Source organism: Silurus aristotelis (assembly GCF_946808225.1).
Source record: "Silurus aristotelis genome assembly, chromosome: 10".
Taxonomy (NCBI): domain Eukaryota; kingdom Metazoa; phylum Chordata; class Actinopteri; order Siluriformes; family Siluridae; genus Silurus; species Silurus aristotelis.
This window is the reverse complement of record NC_139583.1, coordinates 24129140-24152686: the sequence shown is the minus strand read 5'-3', so window position 1 is coordinate 24152686 and position 23547 is coordinate 24129140. Positions and strand designations below refer to the sequence as shown.

Sequence of the window (23547 nt, the reverse complement as noted above, 5' to 3'; positions counted from 1 at the left end):
TAAATAACCAACGAAGCTAAACTGAACAACACCTCCAGTTGTCAAGCATCAACAAGTCTGTTACTTTCCTCATACAAATCGATGTTTCTAGCTACATAGTCAATTATCTGGAAAATACATTACATTTGTATGGATGAAACAGCACTTGGATTAGGGATGTGCATCTCCATAATTGAGGCGAATGCGATTTGCATCTCAAAGCATTAAAGATAAATATGTATCACCCCTATAACGATGCAGTGCGATCAGATTTTTATTTGATTCAACACAATGCGATTCAATGCAATACGATGCAATGGAAACAATATAATGCAATGCATTTCAATATGGTGCATATAGTTTGTTTTTATTTCTTATAAAATAAATATAAATAAATATTTTTTTACCTATGCAAATAAGTTAAAAACAATGCATCACGATACAAATGGCAACTTGTATTAGATGCCCACTGTTTTTAAATATTTATGTCTCAGATCACATTGTTTCTTTTAAAACATTGACAACTGGAGAAATCTGAAAATCTGAAAAAAGTTTTATCTGCCTCTTCTGTTTTAGACATTGCATAAATAAGTACATACAGAAATAAACTTGGGGTAATTCAGATATTCCCAAATTCCTGCACCTTTTCTGTATTTTTATAAGCCGCATAGTGATCCATGTTAGCAATACATTAAAGCACTAACATCTTCAAACTACCCTGTTGACAGCACAGTTTCATTCAGTCGATGAGGGAACAATGAATACAACATATTTTAAATTACATAAGTAAATCAACAGCAGAAAGGAAATGAAAAGTGTTTTGCCGTGTCCAAGTCAGAATCCTTACTTAATCCAAATCAAATGCTATGGCATGATCTAAAGTCAAATCATTTCAATATTGTCATTTCCGAAATATTGATGAGGTTAGGTCCAAAATGTTTCCTCTTTATTTCACAAGTCTCATAAGCTGCTTTAGGAAAGGTTTGGTGGAGGTTATTGTTGCTATCGGATGTACACTTATTTTTTTAAGGCTGGAAATTTTAAGCAAAGACATTAAAAATACAACCGTTTATGTGTTATTAATTTAGCCAGGTCAGGGTTTTTATAATTCCAGCTAAGATTTGTAAAAAAAAAAAAATAAAAAAAATAAAAAAAATTTGGATCAAATCATATTCCAGGAGTAATGATTGCAGAAATCATACAAAACGGTTGAATTGCTGTTGGATTTTTTTATTCCATAGCATTCAGCATTCACTCAGAGTAATTTGCATTTTCTCTTCACCATGACGTTTTTGTTCACATCAGTTGTCTAGATATGTTGCTTGTATGTGTTGGACATGCAACATAAGACATGTCTCACTTATTTTCAGTTTGGTCACTGGCTCCACACTGTTTTTATTTTCCTAGGTGACATGCAGATAGCTCCTGGGGAGAACACACATTCCTCAAATTTGCATATTTTAAAAAAGTGAACACCATGTGTAGGCACACATACGGGCATGCTGGAATGTGCTCTGGTGTTCATTTAGCATGAAAGTTTAACATTTTACAATGTCTTGGATATGTTGTAATGTAGTGTGCTGAAGGCAAAGTTTTAGATTTGTACAATCTGGTCAAACGTGAAATAAGTAATAAATTTGTGTGTGCAAGAGTGTTAGTGCGAGTGTGTGTGTGTGTGTGTGTGTGTGTGTGTGTGTGTGTGTGTGCACATTTTAGTGCATTTGTGTGTGACATACGACTTTGCATTCTGGATGGGCAGGATGAGTGAAAAATTTAACATAATTCACAGGCACATGTCCACACCTGGAGAACAGAGGGAAATGAAGCATGGCTTTGCATCGCCACGGCCTCCATGTGAAGGAATGTAAACTCCAATTCCACAGGGAAAGGGAGGATGAAGGGTAGCAAGAGATTGAAACTGGTGTTAAACACCACCCCTACCCATTCTGCCCCCATTTATCTGCACCTCTGAAGTGTCAGCCTTTCATCTTTGGTTTTATGCCTGTGCACACTTGTCCTCCTAGGCACACCAGTTGCTCTGAAATGCACAGACTGTGCAGCGCCTAAAGAGATTATCTAAGGAAATGTGTGTGATTTTAGTCACTGGTCACTTTGGAAACACTTTTCATATCAGACAGGAAGCTCAGAAGGATGTGGATAAAATTATTTTCTTTTTTCCTTAGTCAAATTTGAATTACATTTAGGTACAACTATTAATATGTAACATTTAACTTCAAACCTACCTTTACATACATGGTTCTAATGCTGTTTACTATTTGACCATTTTATTTGGTCAGCACAAGAGTTTTATAAGTGGAAAAAAAAATATATATATTTTAGATCAATTAAATCAAAGATAAAAGTCGGGCCATAGATTATAGAAAATACAAAACATTTTATATCACTTAAGCAGCATCATGTGGCACGTGTTGGTATTGCAGCCAGAGTAATGGGTGGGTAAAGGAATAAAAACCTGTCTGTCTGTCTGTCTGTCTGCCTGCCTGCCTGCCTGCCTGCAGACAGACACAGATAGAGAGATAGATTGATAGATAGATAATAGGCCCTGAAAAATAAAAGGCCCTGAACACTGTTCCCTAAACACACTGACCCCTATTCACACAGGAGGTTTCCATTTTTCAACCTGAACATCTTGAGAAGAAAAAATGTTCTCTCTCTCTCTCTCTCTCTCTCTCTCTCTCTCTCTCTCTCTCTCTCTCTCTCTCTCTCTCTCTCTCTCTCTCTCTCTCTGTGTGTAATTTTTTTTGTGTGTATTTTTAAATTATGTGCTACACAAAAACCAACACCGTTTATGGATACAAGGGGATTAACATGGTTATTTATTTAGTATTCTTTTATAAAATGCATATAAATGCAGCATACAGGGCTGGACCAATCACATCACATAGATGTAAATAATCAAATAATAACAAAAAAACATTTAATCGGGTGCATTCATTCATAGACTACATTCCAAAAGTATGTTTTACTAGCTTACTCTGCACAAGTCTGAGTTGTGGGGTAGGGTGACAAGACGGAAGCCGTTTCTTAGAATCAGGAATATTCAAGCCTGTCTGAATTATGCCAAAAGATTTATTCAAAATGTGTTATGGTCTGACGAGACAAAGGGTGATCTTTTTGTCTGTTTGTATGTTTGGCGCAAACCAATACAGAGCATCATCCTAGGAACACCATACTGACAGGTGACATGGTGGGGGTAGTATTATGCTTTGGGGCTTCCTATCTTCAGCTAGGCCAGGGGCACATGTCAAGATAGATGGGAAAATAATAGCTCTAAATACCAATAAACATAAAACCTTCTTCTCTCTGTCAAAAATATGAAAATGAAGAGGAATTTCACATCTCTGCATGACAATGACTCAAAGTAAACATCATATTCAACAAAAACATGGCTTCAGAAAAGGATAATCAATGTCCTTAAATGGCCCAGCCAAAGCCCAGACCTCAATCCTATTGATAAACTATCGAATGACCTGAAAAGAGCCGTACGCAGGAGATTCCCTCGCAATTGGAATGAATTTGTAAATTTTTTGCATAGAAGAGTGGAATTGGGATACAATTCCAAAGTTTAGATGTGTGAAGTTAATAGAGTCTTATTTAAGTGATTCAGGCAAAAGGTACTTCCATAAATGTATTAGTTGGGGTTATTTTTTTTCCCTCTATGGATTCTTGTTTGTTAGAATATTGCATTAAAGGTGTTACACATCAGTAATTTGTGTTGTGTCATTTCTGTCTTTTTTAAAAAAAAAAACACCAACAAAAAAAACTGCAGTTTCATTAGGAATAAGGGTTCTTTATATCCACTGTGTTACTCCTCCTTCCCAAATCAGCGGCTGTATTCCAAATCGGTCCGAAGTTTAAACCATAGTGCACTTTGTACACTACAGGAGCCGTTACTGTGTAGCCTGATTGTGACCGCGCTATTTGGGATGCAGCCTGTGACGAAACAAGAGGGCAGAAACTTCCAGAAGCGGGTTTGTCGGCGTGCAAGTGCCGGAAGGTTTTTTTGATTTAGAATTAGCTAAATAGTTCGCCGAAATACTTACATTAAATAAACAGGTAACACGGTTGAAGACATTATTGTTGTCTGTTTTTATAAAACAAAATATATATTTGTTGTGGACCGGAGTGTTGGGTAAGTCCTGACAGGGCGTGAAGGCTAGCTAGTCTGTGATGCTAGTTAGAAAGCAGGCTAGGTTTTAGGTGCTTTTCAACAATAAAAAGCTGCGTGCTGAAAATAAGATCAATAAACAATACTTTTAATCGAAATTGAAGTTGGATTATAATAAACACGTGCACGTATACGTATCTATAAAAGCACCTTGTTGCTAAATAAGTTGGTTATGTGTTGCATGGGTTGGTTAAACCTACACAGCGTGCAGTGATGGACATCATTTGATCATACAGTGGATATAAAAAGTCCATCCTTATTAAATTGCAGGTTTCTTTAAAATATAAAGACGGAAGTCATCTTTAATGTGGCCCTGATTGAGTCACATTCAAAGCTAGTCTTGTAGGTAAATGGCATTCTCCTGCCATTAATGGAAATGATTCTCAGTTTAAAAGTGAAAAGTCAGCTGTGTGTTCACTGTATTTAATATAGTGACTAAGGAGTCTCCTGTAATAGCCTCAGTCCAGATAATCCAATTTACATTATGGCGAATGATGAGTCAGAAAAAAAATTGACTAGTATGAGTATTAAAATGCACTTTTGTTCACCTTTTTTTTTTTTTTTATATTTGGGCAGGAAGACCACAAGGCTTATAAAATGGAGTGTGTGACGGTGATCACTAACCCCACAGTGTCTGTGCGTGTGACCAGCACCCTCAGTTCCTTCGATGTGAGCCGGAGGTTTAACCGAGGGATCACCATCGCCGAGTTTAAGGTGCTTTGCGGTCTTGCATCATCAGAACAGGAAGCAGGAGATGGTTAACGCCAGGAGCTTTTAGGGCGATTTTAGGGCCCAAGCTCAGCATCACTGAGACTGGTTTGCATGTCTGGTTATGTGAGGTTTAGGCGAATCCTGATTAAAAAATCAAAAAATATTCTTTGACTATCCAATATATGCAGTGAATATTATGAAAATTACTATAGCATTGTATGTACAACATATTTGGGAGAGACACCTTATGTGTTTAAAAGGCAGTTTTTAAATATGAATATTAAACACATTTGGTAAAGCAAATGACTGATCACACAGAAAGAACATCTCGGTAAGCAGTCTGTATGTTTTTGTATCAAACCATGGTGGTCATATCTTGTTTGTCCCATTTCATATACCGTTCCATTTATATGTACCAGAGTAAAATCTAAAGCAGGAAATGCTAAATTTTTTGAAGCAGTGAAACCTGCTGTAGACGTGTGTTGTGCTTGTATCTCATTCTCCTCTGCTGTATTTGTCTTCCTCAGAGCAAGCTGGAGCTCATCATCGGTTGCCCTGCAGCCTCAATGGACCTTCAGTTATTCAGCTCTTCAGACAAGTTTTTGCAGAACCTTGATGATCATGAAGCTCTTTTAGGTTCTTACCCTGTTGATGATGACTGCAGAATACATGTAAGTCAGGGGACACTGATAAAGACAGAAAGGCATTTTTTGAGGTTGAAAATTCTCCTAATCACAGTTAAAACAATCTTTTTTTTCTCATTTAAGACTTCGTGATAAAGACTTGAGATATTATGAATGATCGTTTTAATTCTAAATGCAGGTGATTGACCGCAGCGGCTCTCTGACCGGAGCATTCAGTGATGTGTCCAAGGTAGAGAAATATGAGATCCCTGAAGATTTGTATGAAAAGAGATCAGGTAATTCATGGGTTTTAAATCATTCTTATTTAATTCTATTGACCATATGAAAAAAATGTTTTGGCCTTTAGAGGGTGCAACTCGAAAGCAAAGTATTTAGATTTACTATCAGTAATGTTATTGCATTATAAGTGATCTTTATATAGTTTTTGCATGCCTTAAAGTAAATACAAACATTAAAACCACCTAATACATGAAGTGAAATAATGTCCTTCAATGAATTCCAGATGTGTGTGTGTCACTGTGAGCTCATGTTACTCTTCACTTTATTGGTCACCTTTTTAATGTTCCAGTCTTTTGAGCTTTGAAACCCACTTGGTTTTCCCAGACTCTGTGCGAAACTTCAAAAAAAACATGAAGATAGGGCGCTTCAATGAAGAGAACATGGCTAAGCTTGAAGAGACACACTCTCAGAAAGAGAACGAGGAGAAAGCTGCATTAGCCTTGATCACAGTTGGCAATCGGTGTCAAGTTCAAGTGGCTGGTCAGCCAACAAAGATAGGCACAGTTATGTTTGCAGGTAAGTGTATAATTTTTTCCCGCCAGAGATTACAGATTAAAATAATACACCACCGTATTTTTTGGACTATATGCCGCTACTTTTTTTCTACGCTTTGAACCCCGCGGCTTAAACAACGAAGCGGCTAATTTATGGATTTTTCCTGGGTTTTTCCCAGTTTCACAAACTTCAGGCCAAAAAACTGAGCGACATAACATTAGACCAATGAAATTTCCGAACGGAAATGAAAAACGCTCCTCACCTGTGTTCTGAGTTGCACGACATCGGGAGAAAAAACGTTTTTTTAAACGCACAAAATGCCAAAAGATAAACTCCCGAGAGAAATAGTTGTGGAAGGAGGAAGACAGTGAACAATGACTTTCTTGGTCGGCTACTGTTTAGATACAAGCCGTTGTAACGCGTTGTGTCTGGGTAAAGGGAGAGCTCGTTAACTCCATTTGCAACACAAATCATATAAGCACAGACAGATTTCCAAAACTCGTGCTTTTTTATTTTTCTTGGCAACAGCGTTACGGGATAGTCAAAGAAACTTGAAATGGGCATCAGAAAAAAAATAAGGACATAATCCTCATCTTGAACACACGCAGTAATACCGGAAAAATGCAGTGCCAGGCTATAAAGGTTATTATAACAGCAAATAGAGACTAAATGTGGAATGGGGTACTCAAAAAGCACGCAACCTTTATGGTCAGGTGTCCACAAACTTTTGTTCTTATAGTGTAGGGTGTTCAAAATAGAAACCATGTAGAATGTACTTTTTACAAGCTTGTATTTGAAGTAGCCTTTTGTTTTTAGTGGTAAACACCAAAGAGATTTGTGTAGGCCATGCTTTTACACTTTGCACTTTATTTCTGTGTTTTGTAGGTACGGCAGATTTCAAACCAGGGTACTGGGTGGGTGTGAAATATGATGAGCCACTCGGGAAAAATGATGGCAGGTCAGTATCAGCATAAATTTTTTTCCTGCTACAGACAGGGATCGTATATAGGTTTTGATTTTTGTTTATTTCCCCTCTGGAATAAACACAAACTACATGAATAGCTATAACCACATATTGTCCACCATGATCATTTCATTTACAAAATAACTTGGAGAAATTTAGATTTGTGATTACCAAGAGGAACATTTTGATGGTGGGCAGTAAAGGTTCTAGAATCGTTTATTCGGTTCAGCTTTACATGATTTAGTTAAACCCAGATATTTCAACTGTAAAAGATTTTATTCTAGATTGAAACAAAATGTCATTGTTCTTCTGGAGGTAATGACAATTTCTATGGCTGCATCTTGTTTCAGTGTGAATGGCAAGCGGTACTTTGAGTGTGAACCAAATTACGGTGCGTTTGTGAAGCCCCTGTCTGTGACTGTGGGAGATTTTCCAGAGGAGGACTACGGTCTGGATGAGATATAGGGTCTTTGTGGCATGTTCTCACAAGGTATCAAATCTGGTGGGAAAAAAGGTCCACCTGGAAGGACAAAGCAGAACTCTATTCAGTCTACAGTCATAGCCCTAGATTACAAGGGTTTTTCCTGTTCTAGCTAAGCATGTTTTAGTTTCATGTATGTCCTGAAAAGATGTAAAAGGTGGCCTTTACACATCACTGTTAGTGGACAGCATCGCCTCACGATGAGTAAATGGCGAATTGTGTAGGAGACGGCATAGCAGTTATGTGGAACGTTAAACTGTTTTATTTTCACTGAAATGTATAATATGTATAAATGTTTTTTGGAAACTAACAGCCTTATTCTTATTTTTTTTCTCACTTACAAATTAACAGTGCACTACCATTTCAATGTCTTTATTGTTCCAATGCATTCTGTGATATCGGAGCTGTTAAACCGATTAGATTATTATGTAAAAAATAAACTATTATTATTCGATTTTATTGAAAACCATCAGTTGGTGTACAACGTGCCCAAATATCTTCAGCGTCTTAAATTAATCTTGTGCATGAAACGGATTGAATATTAACATGGATATGGAAATTCATATCTTCGCAGTGGTTTTTAATTCCAGTCCGAGACAATAAATGAACTGCACATTTTAATGTCCCTGCTGTGACCCTGCAATGAAAGATTTGGTAATTAGCTAATAATTGGATTAAAATAGGTAAAAACAAATAAAATGTCTGAGGTTTATGTTTCCCAGGTTGGTGTGGGCCACATGTTATTGTGCAAAAATTTTAATGTGTATCGTATAAACAGGATTGTTATCCTAAACTGCATGTTACTCTAAAACAGATGTCATTGAATTAGAAAGTAACACATTTTTTGGTGTTTCTGTAGATGTTTAACATTATTGAAAGCTTTACTGCTTAATTTGTTCACTGTGTAAGCAGACCTCAGAAAATGTGAAAATCTACAATCTGAATAACTATTATATACTACAATGACCTGATGGCTAAAATAATAATCATAGTTACTTTGATCATTTATTTGAAAAAGTTTTAGTGCACTTTATCCTTTTCTTTTGAAATTATAACATGTAAACCTACATTCCTTTTCCTTCAAGTCTAAATGGGCATTCAGTGCATCTTAATTATTGTTCATTCATTTTCAGTAACTGCTTTAAATTGGTCAAGGTCATGATGAATCCGGAGTCTGTCCTAAGAACACTTGTGGTGTAGGAATAAACTCCCTATATGCAGACACTTCCCACTTTACGAACTTTCGCAGATATGAACAAACCTGTCCTCAAAGTGAAATTTGTTCGGAGTCGGAAAAATTCAAAACGGAGGAGAGCCACTGTAGCTAGTCGTCGACCGTAACAAATCTACATGATGCGCACTTTTTTATTATTATTATTATTTATTACTTAATACTAAATATTGTAAACAGTATTTTGATATGTTTTAGTAGATTTAGTTTATTTGATAGTATTTATAGCTCTTAAATCATTTGGAGATATGCGTAGTCAATAACAAACACTAACAACTTACGAACAAGTTCAGGCTACAACTTGTTCGTTAGACGGGGAGCATCTGTATACAAAACACAGTCTATTGGCTGGCACTGAATACACACACATTCATTTTGACATTATTTAAGTTTATCATATCAGCCACCCTTATGCCTGGGACTGGATTAGAGAACCATTGACCTTTTGGTCCATCACATGATATTGCAGTGCTGCAGATTTAGTGTGATTTCAAACATGGTCATCGTCTACTAAACAATAAGTAGTTTACTAGCATGGACACAATGCAAACACACACAAACAGGAAATCGTTTCTGCTGCTTACACCTGTTGAAGATCTGTCGTTTACAATATGCTTAAGTCTGTGATGAAATATTTAAGTGTACTTATTGTATGACAGCAATTCTCAGCTCACACCCTGCTTTTTATTTAATCCAGCACATTTTTTCCAGCACAATTTGCTTTTGTTTGTGTTTACACAGTCAAACAATATCCTGAACTAACAAATAGTTACATTTGTAGAGTGAAGCAGATAAATAATGAAATGGTGCTGGAGACCCTGGCCTGTCATATGAAGTTTACCCAGCTCCATTGGTGTGAAATTGTATTTTATTTATTTATTCTGTAAATCTCTTTCTGATGTGTAAATGTTTTGTATGTTATCATGGCTTCTGCTAGAATAAATAAAAAAAAACAGTGCATTAACATAAAAGCTGTAACTGGAGTTTTCCTGCACCAGATGATTTTGATCCGCGTTATCATTCCAGGTGGTCTCGATGGCTCAGCATTTTCTGTGAAAAACGACCCACAAGTGAACTGTATTTGGGCCACCTAGTCTACCTTATATTTTGCATTATTGTTTTCTTCTATCTGTGATGGTGGAAAATAAGGAGGTAGAGTGACGGACATTATCAGAACAGGATGATTAAATGGGGGTTTCATGCTATTTCATGTAGTCTAAGATATTTACACTTTGGGTTGAATTCTCATGCATAGTTAGCTATAGCTAACGTTAGCCCTCTAAGCATGGTCAACAAAACAAAATAACGATTTGGATGTATGACAGTTTCTGTGACAAATACACTCCTTTTGGGTTCGTATAAATTTCGGAAAGTCTCTCTTGATTATAGCCCTTAATGATAGCATGTTTAATGAATGCATTTGTAATTTATTTTACTTTTTATATTGCATTTTGCTCCCCATGCAGATTGATGGTGTAGACTTTTAAAGAGCAGCTAAACCACCCAGTTGCATTACTGTAGGTCCTATATGTACTTACCATCCACTTTAATTGTAAAACCTGTATATCTGATCATTTATGCAGTTATCTATAAAGCCAATTATGTTGAAGCAGCACGATGCATAATATTCTGCAGATGCAGGTCATGATATTTAGTGTTCATATTAAATATCAGAGTGCAGAAAAACCTGTGATTTTAACACAACAGTGTCTAGAGTATACTTAAAATTGTTCTTTTTTTATCCTCAATGGATAACAATTAGTGTTTTTTGACAATCTAGGTGAAACTGATGTCACCTAGATGTACTGAAATAACTCAAAGGTTCCAACTATTGTATAGGGTTGTATTTAGTTTTTGTTAACGTTGATAGTCTTTTAGACGGGGATAGTCTTGTTCTCGTCCTGTATGGGTTGTGTGAAAGACTAAATACCTATACATTTTTGAAGTTGTTGAACTTTTGGTGCTTCTATTGTTACCAGAAACTGGAAACTCATTAAGCTGGTAGACATCTATAACTCCTGACTTTATGGGCAAACTTGGAAAAAAAAAAGTGCACTTGTGTTTAACTGACCCTACAGTATCCCTTCACTGTTTTACTTTTCCCATTGTGGTAAAATAGGCAATAGTCTGTTAAACAAAACCTGAAACTGAAACTAGATCATTGAAAATAAATGTTGATTGTATAAATAAATAAATTGAACTACTCATTAAAAAGAAGATAGATAGATAGATAGATAGATAGATAGATAGATAGATAGATAGATAGATAGATAGATAGATAGATAGATAGATAGACGAGACGAGACGAGACGAGACGAGATGAGAACTTATTTTTGCAGTGTCTCGGAATAAAATTAATTACTATGTGTGTTATTTAATTTTTTTTTTAGACATTTTGCCTTGAAAGCGGTTTAATAGTAATTCGTAATTCGTACAATAATATTTTAATGTAATTTATCGTTATCGTTCGTAGTCATTAGCACTGTAGGTAAGCAGTCTTCTAGAAGTTTTAATACAGTTACTTAAAAAGTTAGTCAAATTAATATTTTAGTAAGTTAGAAATTAAGCTTTATAATAACCGTATGAGAGTTTTATCCCCGCTGTGTATTTATCTTTACTAAACTGCAAAATCTCACTAGCCGGTAGGGGGCAGATCAGCACTGTGTTCCACACCCACATTTCGCCTCATTAGTCTGTAATCAGTTAATTACATAGAGTTAATTTTAACACATTCTGAAAACACAGTTTCTAAATAATAATAATACAAACGTTAAAACAAAGTTTCTTTAAACATACTCAGGTGATTGAGTCCAGTCTCTCTCTCTCTCTCTCTCTCTCTCTCTCTCTCTCTCTCTCTCTCTCTCTCTCTCTCTCTCTCTCGATAGATAGATAGATAGATAGATAGATAGATAGATAGATAGATAGATAGATAGATAGATAGATAGAAAATCAAATATAATATTTTAATATTAATATTTTTAAACGAGCAAGAAATTGTGCGATATACAAAAACTAAGAACAATTTAAAAGACAGAATATTGTATATACTTTGAAGGAAATGTGTGAAAAAATTAATAAACAAACAAACTATAAATAATAATGATGATAAACAGGCAAATAGATCGCTCACTGTTCCTAATATTGTTGCATGCCACATATTGTCCCGCTAATATACAGCAGTCTTTATCTTCTTTTTGTAGGATATTGAATATTTCACTGTTTGATAAGTTGTTGAATGTTTGGTGTGTGATTTTGGTTAAAAGAGTGTGTTGGATGTGTGTGTATTTCATGCACTCATTGTAACTGGTCAATATGGTTTTTTTTTTCTTTCTGTGTGTTACTGTGTAGACTCTTATTTAGAGCATTTAGATTTTTGATTTACTGTATAAAAAAAAACCCCACAACCTGCTATGTTGTGAAACATGCTGCTATTTAGAGTGATTACTATTATTATACTTTATATCATTGCAAAATTGAAGAACAATATTTGTTAAAATTAGTTTAACATAAAAAATACTCCTAAAAACAACTACCTCTATACAAACATTAAATAAATAGAATTATAAATTATACAAGTTAATTCCAATATATAAAAAATTCAAAAATGTTTCATTTTTCATGTCAAATGTTTTGAGAAATAGCAATAATATCATGAGTAATAGTCTGATACTAAATATAGGAAAACGTAAAAAGATGTGAGTATAGTGGTAAAAAAAAACACTATTTAAACATCCCAAATCTGGGCAACAAATGGTTCTAAAAATAAAGAATTATTTTAACAAACAGTTTTATCGTTGTAGTATATAATATGGCATGTAACTTTTGTCAGATCAACAAATACATAAGATTGGATTTAAGGGAGTTTCTGTACAAGATGCAGTTGAAATGTCTCTTTCACCTTTCTGTCCTCTCACCATGTGTACACATTAACTCTGTCCTGTAATCATTGTACCTAAAATAATACATTTGCAAACTGTCTACCTTTCACCTTTTCTTTCAGTCCTTTCAGCCTCTCAGATTTCAAGAAACAAGATCATAATATGTATTACAATAACTAGGGAATATGGGAAAAGGAAAAGTGACTTTCACAGCTTCATTCTCAGCAAGTCATGAATCCATTAAACACACTACACCATTGTTACGGACTCCATTTACAATAACAGTGAGCCAGAATGTTCCACTTCCTACATTAGGTATTCATCCATGTTATACCACAGTGAATTCTTGATTTTGATTGATCAGAAGGTGTTTGTTAGTTTTCTATTATGGCTCAGCAAAAGTTCCAGCTATAATTTAGAGTATGAGTTTATATTAGTTTTAATACATCTCTACTTTTTGTCTTGTTTTGAACATCACTAGAGTAAAAAACATAACCCTTAAGTTGTTCTAATCCTCTCGCTGGAGTTTATCGTACCACTGTTTGTGTTTCTGAGCTACAGGTTATTGTGCTCTCACCAGCGGGGGCGCTATCGAGTGCTGTGAGTATCATAACTTCATGGTTTTACTAAGGGTTTACATCAACCAGGCATAACTTTATGGTAACAGATCAGGCATAACATTATGACCACTTGCCCAAAAAATGTGTTGGTCCACCTTTTGCTGCCAAAACAGTCCTGACCCATCGAGCATAAACATCTTTAACTTTTTAAACAGTTTGCATCTGTTGGATCGGACCACTCCGCAGCCTTCACTCCTCACGTGCATCAATGAGCCTCGGCCTCCCATGATCCTGTCACCGGTTCACCACTGTTCCTTCTTTAGACCACTTTTGATAGATACTGACCACTGCAGACCAGGAACATCCCACAAGAGCTGCAGTTTTGGAGATGATCTGACCCAGTCGTCTAGACGTCACAATTTGGTCCTTGTCAAACTCAGTCAAATCTTTACACTTGCCCATTTTTCCTGCTTTTAACACATTAACTTTGAGAACAAAATGTTCACTTGCTGCCTAATAAATCCTAACTGGTGCCATGATGAAATAATCAGTGATATTCACTTCACCAGTCATAATGTTATGTCATAACCTTATGCCTGATTGGTGTATATGCTAATACATTGCCTTAAAGTCATACAAGGTTTTAGTTTTATTGATGCGACTTCTATTATTCAACACTTTTTCTGTTTCTAGCTGTAATTTACAAGGAATTGTGGTGGTGGCAGAGTTACACAGTTAAGGTCTAACAATTAAGAGATTGTAAATGTTTAGCTTTTTAATAAAGACAAAAAAAATGTGAGAAGAACGAGACTCCTCTGTCTACATAGCAATCAGAGGGCAAGGCTGTGCTTAAAACTTTTCCAGCAAGAACAGTGTTGAGTAGTGAAAAATCACATCTTGCTGTTTATCAGTAAAACTGATGCTACTTAATCAACAAAATAAAGGGTGTAGTGAGGGAATCAGTATTAACATCTACTGTCACATAAGTACCAAGTAATAAAACACCACCTTGCTCTTATAATAACCATCACTCTTTTGGAAACATATTCCACTAGATTATAGAGTGCGCTTGTGAATATTTGTGCTCATTTTCTAGGGTGTTAGTAAAGTCAGGTACTGATGTTGGGTGAGGACGCCTGGGGTGCAGTCAGCAATCCAACTCATCCCAAAGATATTTAATAGGGTTGAGATCAGAGCTCTATATAAGGCCACTCAAGATCTTTTACTCCAAAAAACATAAACCATATGTTCATAGAGCTGCTGTTTTGCATCGGGGCATTGCCATGCATGGACAGATTTGGAAGAATTTCATGCTACTACAGTACATCCAAAGAAGTCCTATACAATTGTGTGCCTCAAACATTGCGCTAATAGTTTGGGAAAGAACCACATATGGCCAGAAGACTCAGGTGTCCTGATACTTTTGTCCCTATAGTGTAGATTATGAACTACTACTTTCCTGTTTATTCTGAAAAAATGGTGATTCAAATCATTGTCCTTGCTTAAATATCGTACCAATCAGAATGCAAATAATGAAAATATGACATTTATTTATTTCGAAAAACTCCTTTTGTGATATAACTTATCGTGATGTTTTCATCATCTGATGCTACCAAATAGTGGATTGAATATCACATTGACCATACTGAACAGAAATGTTTGATGTCATCAGGCAGACATCAACATCAACTAACATCTTTAAAACAGAATAGAGCACTTACATACTCTTGTAAAATCTGTACGGACGACTGCAAAAATTAACAGATGAAGAGTAAAAAAAAAAGACGATATTTGTCCAATAATTGTTTTAATACTGTTTTTGGCCTAGTAGATCAAACCTGATAAAGTTTTAAACCTGTTTTCCGAAATTCCGAGATGTTTTTCGCCCCGAGATGCTTTTCTGCTCAGCATATTTGTAAAGAGTGTCATTAACATTAACTCGCTCATTAACAAGGTGTTTGCACCCACAGAATAATTTCAATAATTCGAGTAAATGTGTATTACAGGTGTTCCTAATAAAGTGACCACCAAGGTTGCCAAAGCGGCGGTAAATGTTCGGAAACTTTCAATGGGAACTATATTTGGGGAATTTTGGAAATATTCCAAGTTGAAAACTTACTAGGCATTTATGGGAATTTACAGGAATTTATGGGAATTAATATAAACTGTAGCATATACAAATATAAACATTTTGTTTGGTCATAAGCTGACATGCATGCAAACTAATAGATAAAAAAAAAGTGACTCGTTAGCATAATTGTGTTGTACAATAGCCTACACACAGTACAAGGAAGTTTTAAACTATACAATATTTGCCAATGGTCGCCAAGACGCAATCTATTTTTTTGACATTATTTTGTGTGCAGGATTCAGGAAATGATCTATGACGTTATGAAAGAATGCATAGTGTATGTAGGGGGTGTGGCCTCAATATCCCTACAGTAATGTGATTGATGAATGTGCAGGGTAGAAATTCAACTGAAATTGCATTAAATCTGGATGTTTTATCCAACATTATCCTGCAAAATTTTTATTTCAACTACAATTTCTACAATTTTGTAAATTCCCAGTTTATTCGAATCAATTCCCGTTAATTCCCATGGAAAGTTTTCAGTCTTGAAAATTCCTGAATTTTGCAACCCTAATGACCAACAATTGTATATGTGGATGGATTTACTGTATTCAGTAAATAAAGATTTCACAAACAATCAGTACAACAAAGAATATATATTTTTTATTACAGGCCCATTTGTTTTAAAGTATTATGCAAAGGGATAGAATGTAACAGAACATAAGATTCTAAGATACATGCACATAAATCTATTAAAAAAAAAAAAAAAAAAACAGATCATAATAAATGGATATAAATTCATTCTGTGTGCACTTAGAGATATCTAAATACCAATCCTTTAACTTGAGTGATTAGTACTACCGCTACAAAAAAAAAAAAAAAAGGTTATTATATATGCAGTTGCACACTAACTACGCATAAAATCATGTTTAGGTGATGCACATTAGAAGCAATGTCCTGTTAAACATGCAATATCAGCATTGTACCAACAATTCATTAAAAAACGATTTCGTTTTGTTGCATCGCTATCAAACACTGTTTATTCCGAGCATACTTCTGTAAAAAATAGATTCTATTCTAAAACATACTACTAAGGTCTTTTTTTCCCCCTTAATATCACTGCGGCATAGATTGATCACAGTTTTTTTGATCTTTGTTCACATAAGGCAGGGGCTGATGTTCATATATTCTAACATGTTCTTATATTTGATCAGGATATCCGACATTAGGATAGTTTTGTAAAATTAGACGCTCCAAATGTGAACCCTAAGGAGATTATAGGAGATCCCCCTATAAAAAATAAAAAAATTTGCCCACTTCGGCAGCTGCTTCATAAATGGAATGCAAGGGAAGTGACAATTTGATCGTTTTACATCATGTTGAATATTCTAAATACTTCGTATGAGCTGCTCTCAGCACGTCTCGTTCGTGCTGATAATCGAATAATTTTCTCATCATTTCATGAGCTTAACTTTTCAAAAAAATAAAAATCACATTCAAAGTGTAGGAGCGTCGTCTCTGCGTAGTGTAGGCCGGCTAATAATCTTGTAAACATTATGTCTCTATATAAAGCATCTAACATCTGTAGTGTACTATCGCTCTGCAACAATGTAAACAACAAGGCTGCTCTTGGTAATTTGCTCTTCGAGGGTCTAGTATGGGAGACTTGTGACTGTCATCACATATCCACTGACTAATCATCAGCTGGATATTCTCTCATTAGCTTATGCTACATGTATACACACAAAGAATAAGGATAAATTACTTTGTTTCTTAAAGGAAAAAAAAAAAAATCATCAAACTCTTTGGAAGCCTCGTCACAAGGAAAAAAAACTAAGAAAAGAAAAAAAAAGACGACACGTTATTGCTGATTGTTTTTTGTTTTTTTTCCAGTAAAATCTACCACGCTAATCGTTCTTAATCATGATTTCCAAACCGAGTACCAGCTATGCCCTGCTCTAAACCGCAAACCCTCAAAACGTGCTTATTATCCAACTGGAAACATAACAAACCCATCGTTTCAATCACTTCAACGCCGTACGAGCGTCCATACACACGTATCCTTATCCGGTCATCAAAAACTTTCTGAGCCCTGCTTTTGAACTATATGGTCACTGAATAGGCAAAAAAATTACATTTATAATGATTGAAAACCTACATATTACCATACAAAACAAACAAACAAAAAAAGCTGAATCTATTTTGATCATTTCTGCTGATTACCAGGTAATCAATTCCATCTATTCTGCAGTGATTAAACAGTGGCGGCATGCTGGAAAGCAACCATGTTAGATGATAAGCCAGTTTATCATGAGAATAAATGAACAAACAAACAAACAAACAAATAAAAAAAAATCAGTCTTAAATAAGACTGAGGCTAGAGTTGATAAAAATCCAACAAAAAATGCATTTTTATATAAACTTTAAAATACACTTTCGATTACTGAAACCTGTAAATAGAAAAAAGGCGATCAGAATTGTTCGGTAATATATAGTGTTAAAAATAAGAAAAAAAACAAAAACAATAAAAGCAAAGTAGTGTTTTTATCTGCTGCACTAAGAGATCAAACCGAAGGCACTTGTATCGATTAGTGTTTGATATGCTGGCACAGCCGAGCAGGGGGATCTGCCTTCCTAAAGCAACAGGTTCAACCCTCAAGAACTCAAGCTCAGAGATCTCCTCATGATCCACATACTTGCAAGCAGCCCTTGTGAGTGTTTTTGGTTTGCCAGGCTCATAGTGAAATAAGGTAAAGACGGGGAAACTGTAGTTTAGGCTACGGGCGAGGCAGAGGAGGAGGTCGTATAGGAGAGCGATGAGGGTTCAACACTTTGTCAAAGCCATTCAATAGGAAAGGGTGAATAATTGTCTGTTCATGGGCCAGCCTTGAGGATGCAGACATTAAAAAAGGGAATGGGTAAGAGAAAAAAAGAAAAATTAAAATATGATTTAAAACCAGTTAGGCCATGTGTGGTTTATATATATTCTGGGCGAAAAGCCCTCAAAGAAACCAGTCCAGCCGTGATTAATGTGTAACGTGAGTGAAAAAAAAGAAGAAAAGAAAGAAAAAAAAAAACCCCAATCAAAGTCTAAGGGAGTAAAATGTCAATTAAAAAAAAAACCACACACACAAAAAAAGCCCTCAAAGCGTCTACACATCCTTCACAGATTGGCCTAGGCAGCAGTTTGTTGTGAAGAGAGTGGAGGCATAGTGTGTGTTAAAGCTGATCTATAGCCAGGTCAGAAAGCTCTCTTTGTCGATCTTGGTCGCAGCCAGCACGGATTCCATGTCGTTCAGGATGTCGGAGCTCAGCGCCTCCTGCAGGCTCGGCATCAGCTCTTCGCCCTCGACCGCCATGCTCTCGCCCTCCAGGGTGCCCAAGTCTACATCGGTGCCTGGGATTTCATCTAGGTAGTTTGGGAAACGGCTCGGCTGGGTCGCCAAGGACGCAGGGCCAAGGGAGTCACCTAAAGGGTGCGAGAAGACAAAGAGACTTGAGAAACGGTTTCTTTCTCGAATCTTTAAAAAGAACCATGTTTATCAGTTTGTAAGATTTACTTCATCTGCTAGCAGTAAAAATTTGTGAACCCAATAACTTGCTGTCCAACTATTTCTAGACAACTGGGAAATAGGGATGCCATGTATAATGTAGCTCTGGTAATGCAAAGGAATGATGACAGATTTAAACAGGATCAGAAATCACAGAGATGAGTGTGAATGGTCATCAGATTGAAGGTTATATACAAGTTATTTTAATAACACACTAATTGCTTTTACCGATATGTACTTACGTTCATCATTAGCAGGTCACATGACAAACATTTATTTGGGCTACTTATGTATTTTAAAATCCTTCGCTTCTTTTATTGTTCTGTATTTCAGCTCAATACATGATTTCATTATGGTGTTCCAGACCAAATCACTTTAGAACAGGAATGCATTAGAAATGTTGTCAATTCTCACAGGATATTTCACCTCTGGCTATTTCTACTGGTCATCTAAAATAGTCATTTTTTTCAGATGCGTACATGTACTGTCTGTCAAATATTGTCATCAGTTCATACAGGACAAAAATCCCAGTAAATGCCAGTAATAAATGTTACATCACCACCACGTTAGTAACTAATCAAATCTGAATAAGGCTTTAGGTAGCTCAAGTCTTTCACCCTGTAAAGGTCAATGAAACAAACAAATCAGGAATATCAACATTTCTCTCAGATGTGCAGGTAAATGTGTTAAAAGACTCTAAAATTACACTCGAATTACAATTTGCACTGACTGATTAATAAACCTGCATGTTTTCCAACAGGTACAAATCATCAGCAAAACAAGAATAACAAGAAAAATGAACGAAGACATAAATAAATTGTTTAAATAACTAATGATGAAATGTTAGCATACGACTGTATATGAATATATAAAAACATCCTAAACTGTATAATCAGCAGTCATAAATTAAAAGCAGGGGTGCTAGAAGTTTATTGAGGAATCATACTTGTCTCCATCTCGTCTACACTGTTCAGGAAGTCGTCTGGAGTGCGGGGGACGCTGTAGCTGCTCATGCTCAGGCCACTGTCTGTGCTCTCATCTCTGGAGTGATACGTCCCACTGTGGGGAGAGAAACAGACCGAAGAAAGTTAACGCTCTGCTTCTAAAATCACGGTGTAAACTAATGATGAATTGTACATTAATAAATAATGGAATAGTTTTTCTCAGTCATTTACCAGATGACTGAGGGTTGACAACCCTCTATGCCATGTCAGCATGACTGCTCTTATATTCACAAATATAATCAAGAAAAAAGCAAGAAAAAATATAAAGCGGTTGTAATACTAAAAATATATATATATTGTTATAAGTTTAGGAGAAAACATGAACTGAAAATTCTTACTCCAGCAAACTATACATATAAGTCTTATGCTTCTGAATAATATTTTTATTGATTTATTAAAATATTACTTAACAATAAGAGAAGAACGCGTAAAACCCAGCAGTGAGCTGAAAATCTGTCACAGCGCGAAAGTGAAGTTGTAAAAGGGTGTTTGGAGCAGGCTTCGGAATCACACCTCTCCGTAAACAGAGGCCAGTGTGCAGGGGTACAGTGCGAGAGCAAATACAGCAGGCTTACACTAATGAAGAGAGTAAGAGGTGTGTGTGTGTGGTGTGTAGTGGATAAATGTGCATTGATGAATGGGGTCTTTGTGTGTGTGTCCGTCTGTGTGTGTGTGTGTGTGTGTGTGTGTGTGTGTGTGTGTGTGTGTGTGTGTGTGTGTGAGAGAGAGAGAGAGAGAGAGCGAGAGAGAGGGGGAGATGACCTGTCTAAAGCTGAGAGCACATATTCTCACGAGCAGCACTGCTTGTTCGCAAGCCCTTTCTCTTTTCTCACACTCTTATAATCACTCATACACAATACAGACAGAGGACACAAAGACATAGACATAGACCCACATGAGATGTGCAAACACACACAAACTGATACACAAACAGAAGACATAGAAAAAGACCCACAGGTATATAAACAGAGAAGAAACAACAATACAGGCAGTATAAGACAGTCAGACAGGAAGTGTGCAAACACGTAAAGTGCATGGAGAGACATTTATACAGATGCACAAAAAGACAGACAAAACAGGACACAGGATGTGCTGAGAGACACACAGAGACCAACAGGAAATGCACAAAAAGACAGACAAAACTGGACACAGGATGTGCGGAGAGACAGACAGACACCAACAGGAAATGCACAAAAAGACACAGACTAAACAGGACACAGGATGTGCTGAGAGACACACATGGATACGAAACAGGAGACGCACAAAGAGACACAGACAGATACAAACAGAAGATACACAGACACAAAAAGGACACACTGACTCAAATGAGACTTACAGACAAACAAACAAGAGATGCACAAACACAAAAAAGAGGCACACAGACCCACACACACACACAGATGTACACACACACACACACACACACACACACACACACACACACACACACACACACAGACAGATGTGTGTACATACACAGGTTGAGACAAATGTTATTCCACACATGATTTTATAGTTACTAAATAATTCCAAGGATGATTTGGTGTAAATCATTTTACCTGCACGTCACCACATTATAATTATGATGTATATCTGACATAATAAACACTGGTATCATTATTCGGTCCTCGAAAAATGCTTGTACACTGTTATAGGTATGTATATTTATTGCTATTTTTCCACCACTGACCACTTGGTGGCGCAGTTCTGTTAAGTGTGGCCAGAATCTGCCTAGTCACACAGGAACTGACTCATTTTTGTTCACCGGATTATCCAATGATGAGAAACGCGTTAGAAGAATTGCCAGAGAATGATCATATAACTTGTTCGATGTTTCATGATTATTCCCACCTGTGAACTACACTAATTAAAAGTGGAATTCAAAGTTACGAGTTCCTTCAAGCATAGATCCTTGATGGCTACTAATGACAAGCAGGTATATATTCTCACCTGTTGAGGAAGGGGTCTGAGCTGTTGGTGGTCATGCTGCGGCCGTCCTGTCCCATGCCAGGGGATGAAACCGTGTTCTGAGTGCCACTGTCCTGCTCCATGCTGGAGGGCAGCTGGTTCCTCAAAGCCAGCTCCTACAAAAATACATACACCACATGATTAAAAGGACATATATAATAATAATTATAGTTGACCTTCATCCAACAAAGCAGTGGTTGTATACATTATTGTATGTATCCTTATTGTGTAAGGGAATTGTAATTAAATGTTTCTGAAGACTTGCAAGGAAAAAAAAAAAGATTGTTTCATTAGCCAACAAACAATTCGGGTTTTACCGAATGAAGGTACACAACAACAACAACAACAACACACAAAAAAAAATACACCAAAGTTTCACCCACAGGTTTTTCTTACAGCTGTTTCCTCTATTACCCTGTTGAATGATGATATGATGCCCATCCCAGACAACGTGTCACAAGCTACAGATCTGGTTCTCATTTGTCAAAAGATTGTGAAAGTCTCTTTCTGTAAGCGTCCTCTGTGATTTTATGGCCTCGTCCCAACTGGGTGGTTAACTGCATGTTGCTAAGGTGTGGGTTTATTGCGTGTCATTAAGTGGAGGGTAGAGCACAGGGTCACGTCCGTTTTTTTTTTTATTGAACACTTCCTAGGAATGAAGAACCGCAAAGGTGATACAGGCTAAAGGGAGAAAAAAAAAAAAGGAGATGCAGGAAATGAAGAGTGTTTAATCAGTTTGACTCGTTTTACAAGAAAGTCTTGAATAGTGCATTTGTGATAATGTCACGTGTTCTATCTCATGCTGCATTTGACGGAACTGGGGCTGACTTCATTATAGCAAGCTGCTTCGGGCTGAAAAGCTCGGTCGGTTTGGTTTGTGTGTTCGATGTTCACAGAGCTGAGTCAACACTGTGTTTACATTCCAAAGCTGCCCCCCTTCAACTCTCCCGGCTCCGAGCTCCTCGTCCCCGTCTGGCCCCCTACCCTACCAAACCTCCTCCTCTTCTTCCGATCCCTGACCCTTTTCAGTCACCCCCGACACACACACACACACACACGCACATCACTCCACACGAGTGACTTATAGACAGGACACACACATACACATACACACACACACGATCCTCAGACCAAAGCGAAGCACTTGTGTTTATCATCACAGTGATGATCGTTATAACAAAGGCTGAGGATCAAGTGTTCATTAGACGACTGATACTCATAAAGATTCACAAATCCTCCATCATGACAAATGCGAAACTGTTATAAAAGTTACATTTAATACAATCCAACATATTCTGTTTCATTAAAAGAGGTTTTCTGACTAGATTAATTCATGTTGTACTCAATTTCTTATTTAAAAATATACATAAAATACACTTTATGGACAAAGGTTTGTGGAAACGTGGCCACAAAATTTGTATGTACTTCTGAACATCCCATTTAGTCCCCATTTACTGTTATTATAACCTCCACTCTATTGGGAAGAGATCTTGATCATGGCGTGTGCTTGTGGAAATTTGTGGAAAGTCTTGTACTGATGTA

General features: G+C 36.5%; 2 protein-coding genes and 1 long non-coding RNA gene across 6 annotated transcripts in view; 2 read left to right on the top strand and 1 right to left on the bottom strand.

Moving 5' to 3' along the window:
- The window catches only part of LOC310732595, a 113536-nt gene that overhangs the window by 89719 nt on the left and 270 nt on the right, over window positions 1-23547 (top strand). The window lies entirely within an intron of this gene.
- On the top strand, window positions 3912-9944 carry tbcb (tubulin folding cofactor B). Of its 3 annotated transcripts, none has more exons than XM_083553169.1 (7): window positions 3912-4056; window positions 4745-4882; window positions 5407-5550; window positions 5702-5798; window positions 6127-6318; window positions 7183-7255; window positions 7612-9944. In XM_083553169.1, the coding sequence occupies exons 2-7, from the start codon at window positions 4766-4768 to the stop codon at window positions 7724-7726; spliced, it is 738 nt and encodes a 245-aa protein (XP_083409295.1). In that variant the 5' UTR covers window positions 3912-4056; window positions 4745-4765; the 3' UTR covers window positions 7727-9944. The 3 variants fall into 3 exon arrangements, with proteins under 3 accessions (XP_083409295.1, XP_083409297.1, XP_083409296.1); XM_083553171.1 differs by having other exon boundaries at window positions 3921-4064; window positions 4749-4882; XM_083553170.1 differs by having other exon boundaries at window positions 3923-4132.
- yap1 (Yes1 associated transcriptional regulator) overlaps window positions 16124-23547 on the bottom strand; it is a 32766-nt gene continuing 25342 nt past the window's right edge. For both annotated transcript variants that reach the window (XM_083553069.1, XM_083553068.1), the window contains 3 exons: window positions 21988-22121; window positions 19980-20092; window positions 16124-18951 (listed from right to left, as the gene is read on the bottom strand). In XM_083553069.1, the coding sequence (XP_083409195.1) occupies window positions 18713-18951; window positions 19980-20092; window positions 21988-22121 (486 nt within the window). In that variant the 3' untranslated portion in view covers window positions 16124-18712. The remainder of the gene's footprint in view (window positions 18952-19979; window positions 20093-21987; window positions 22122-23547) is intronic.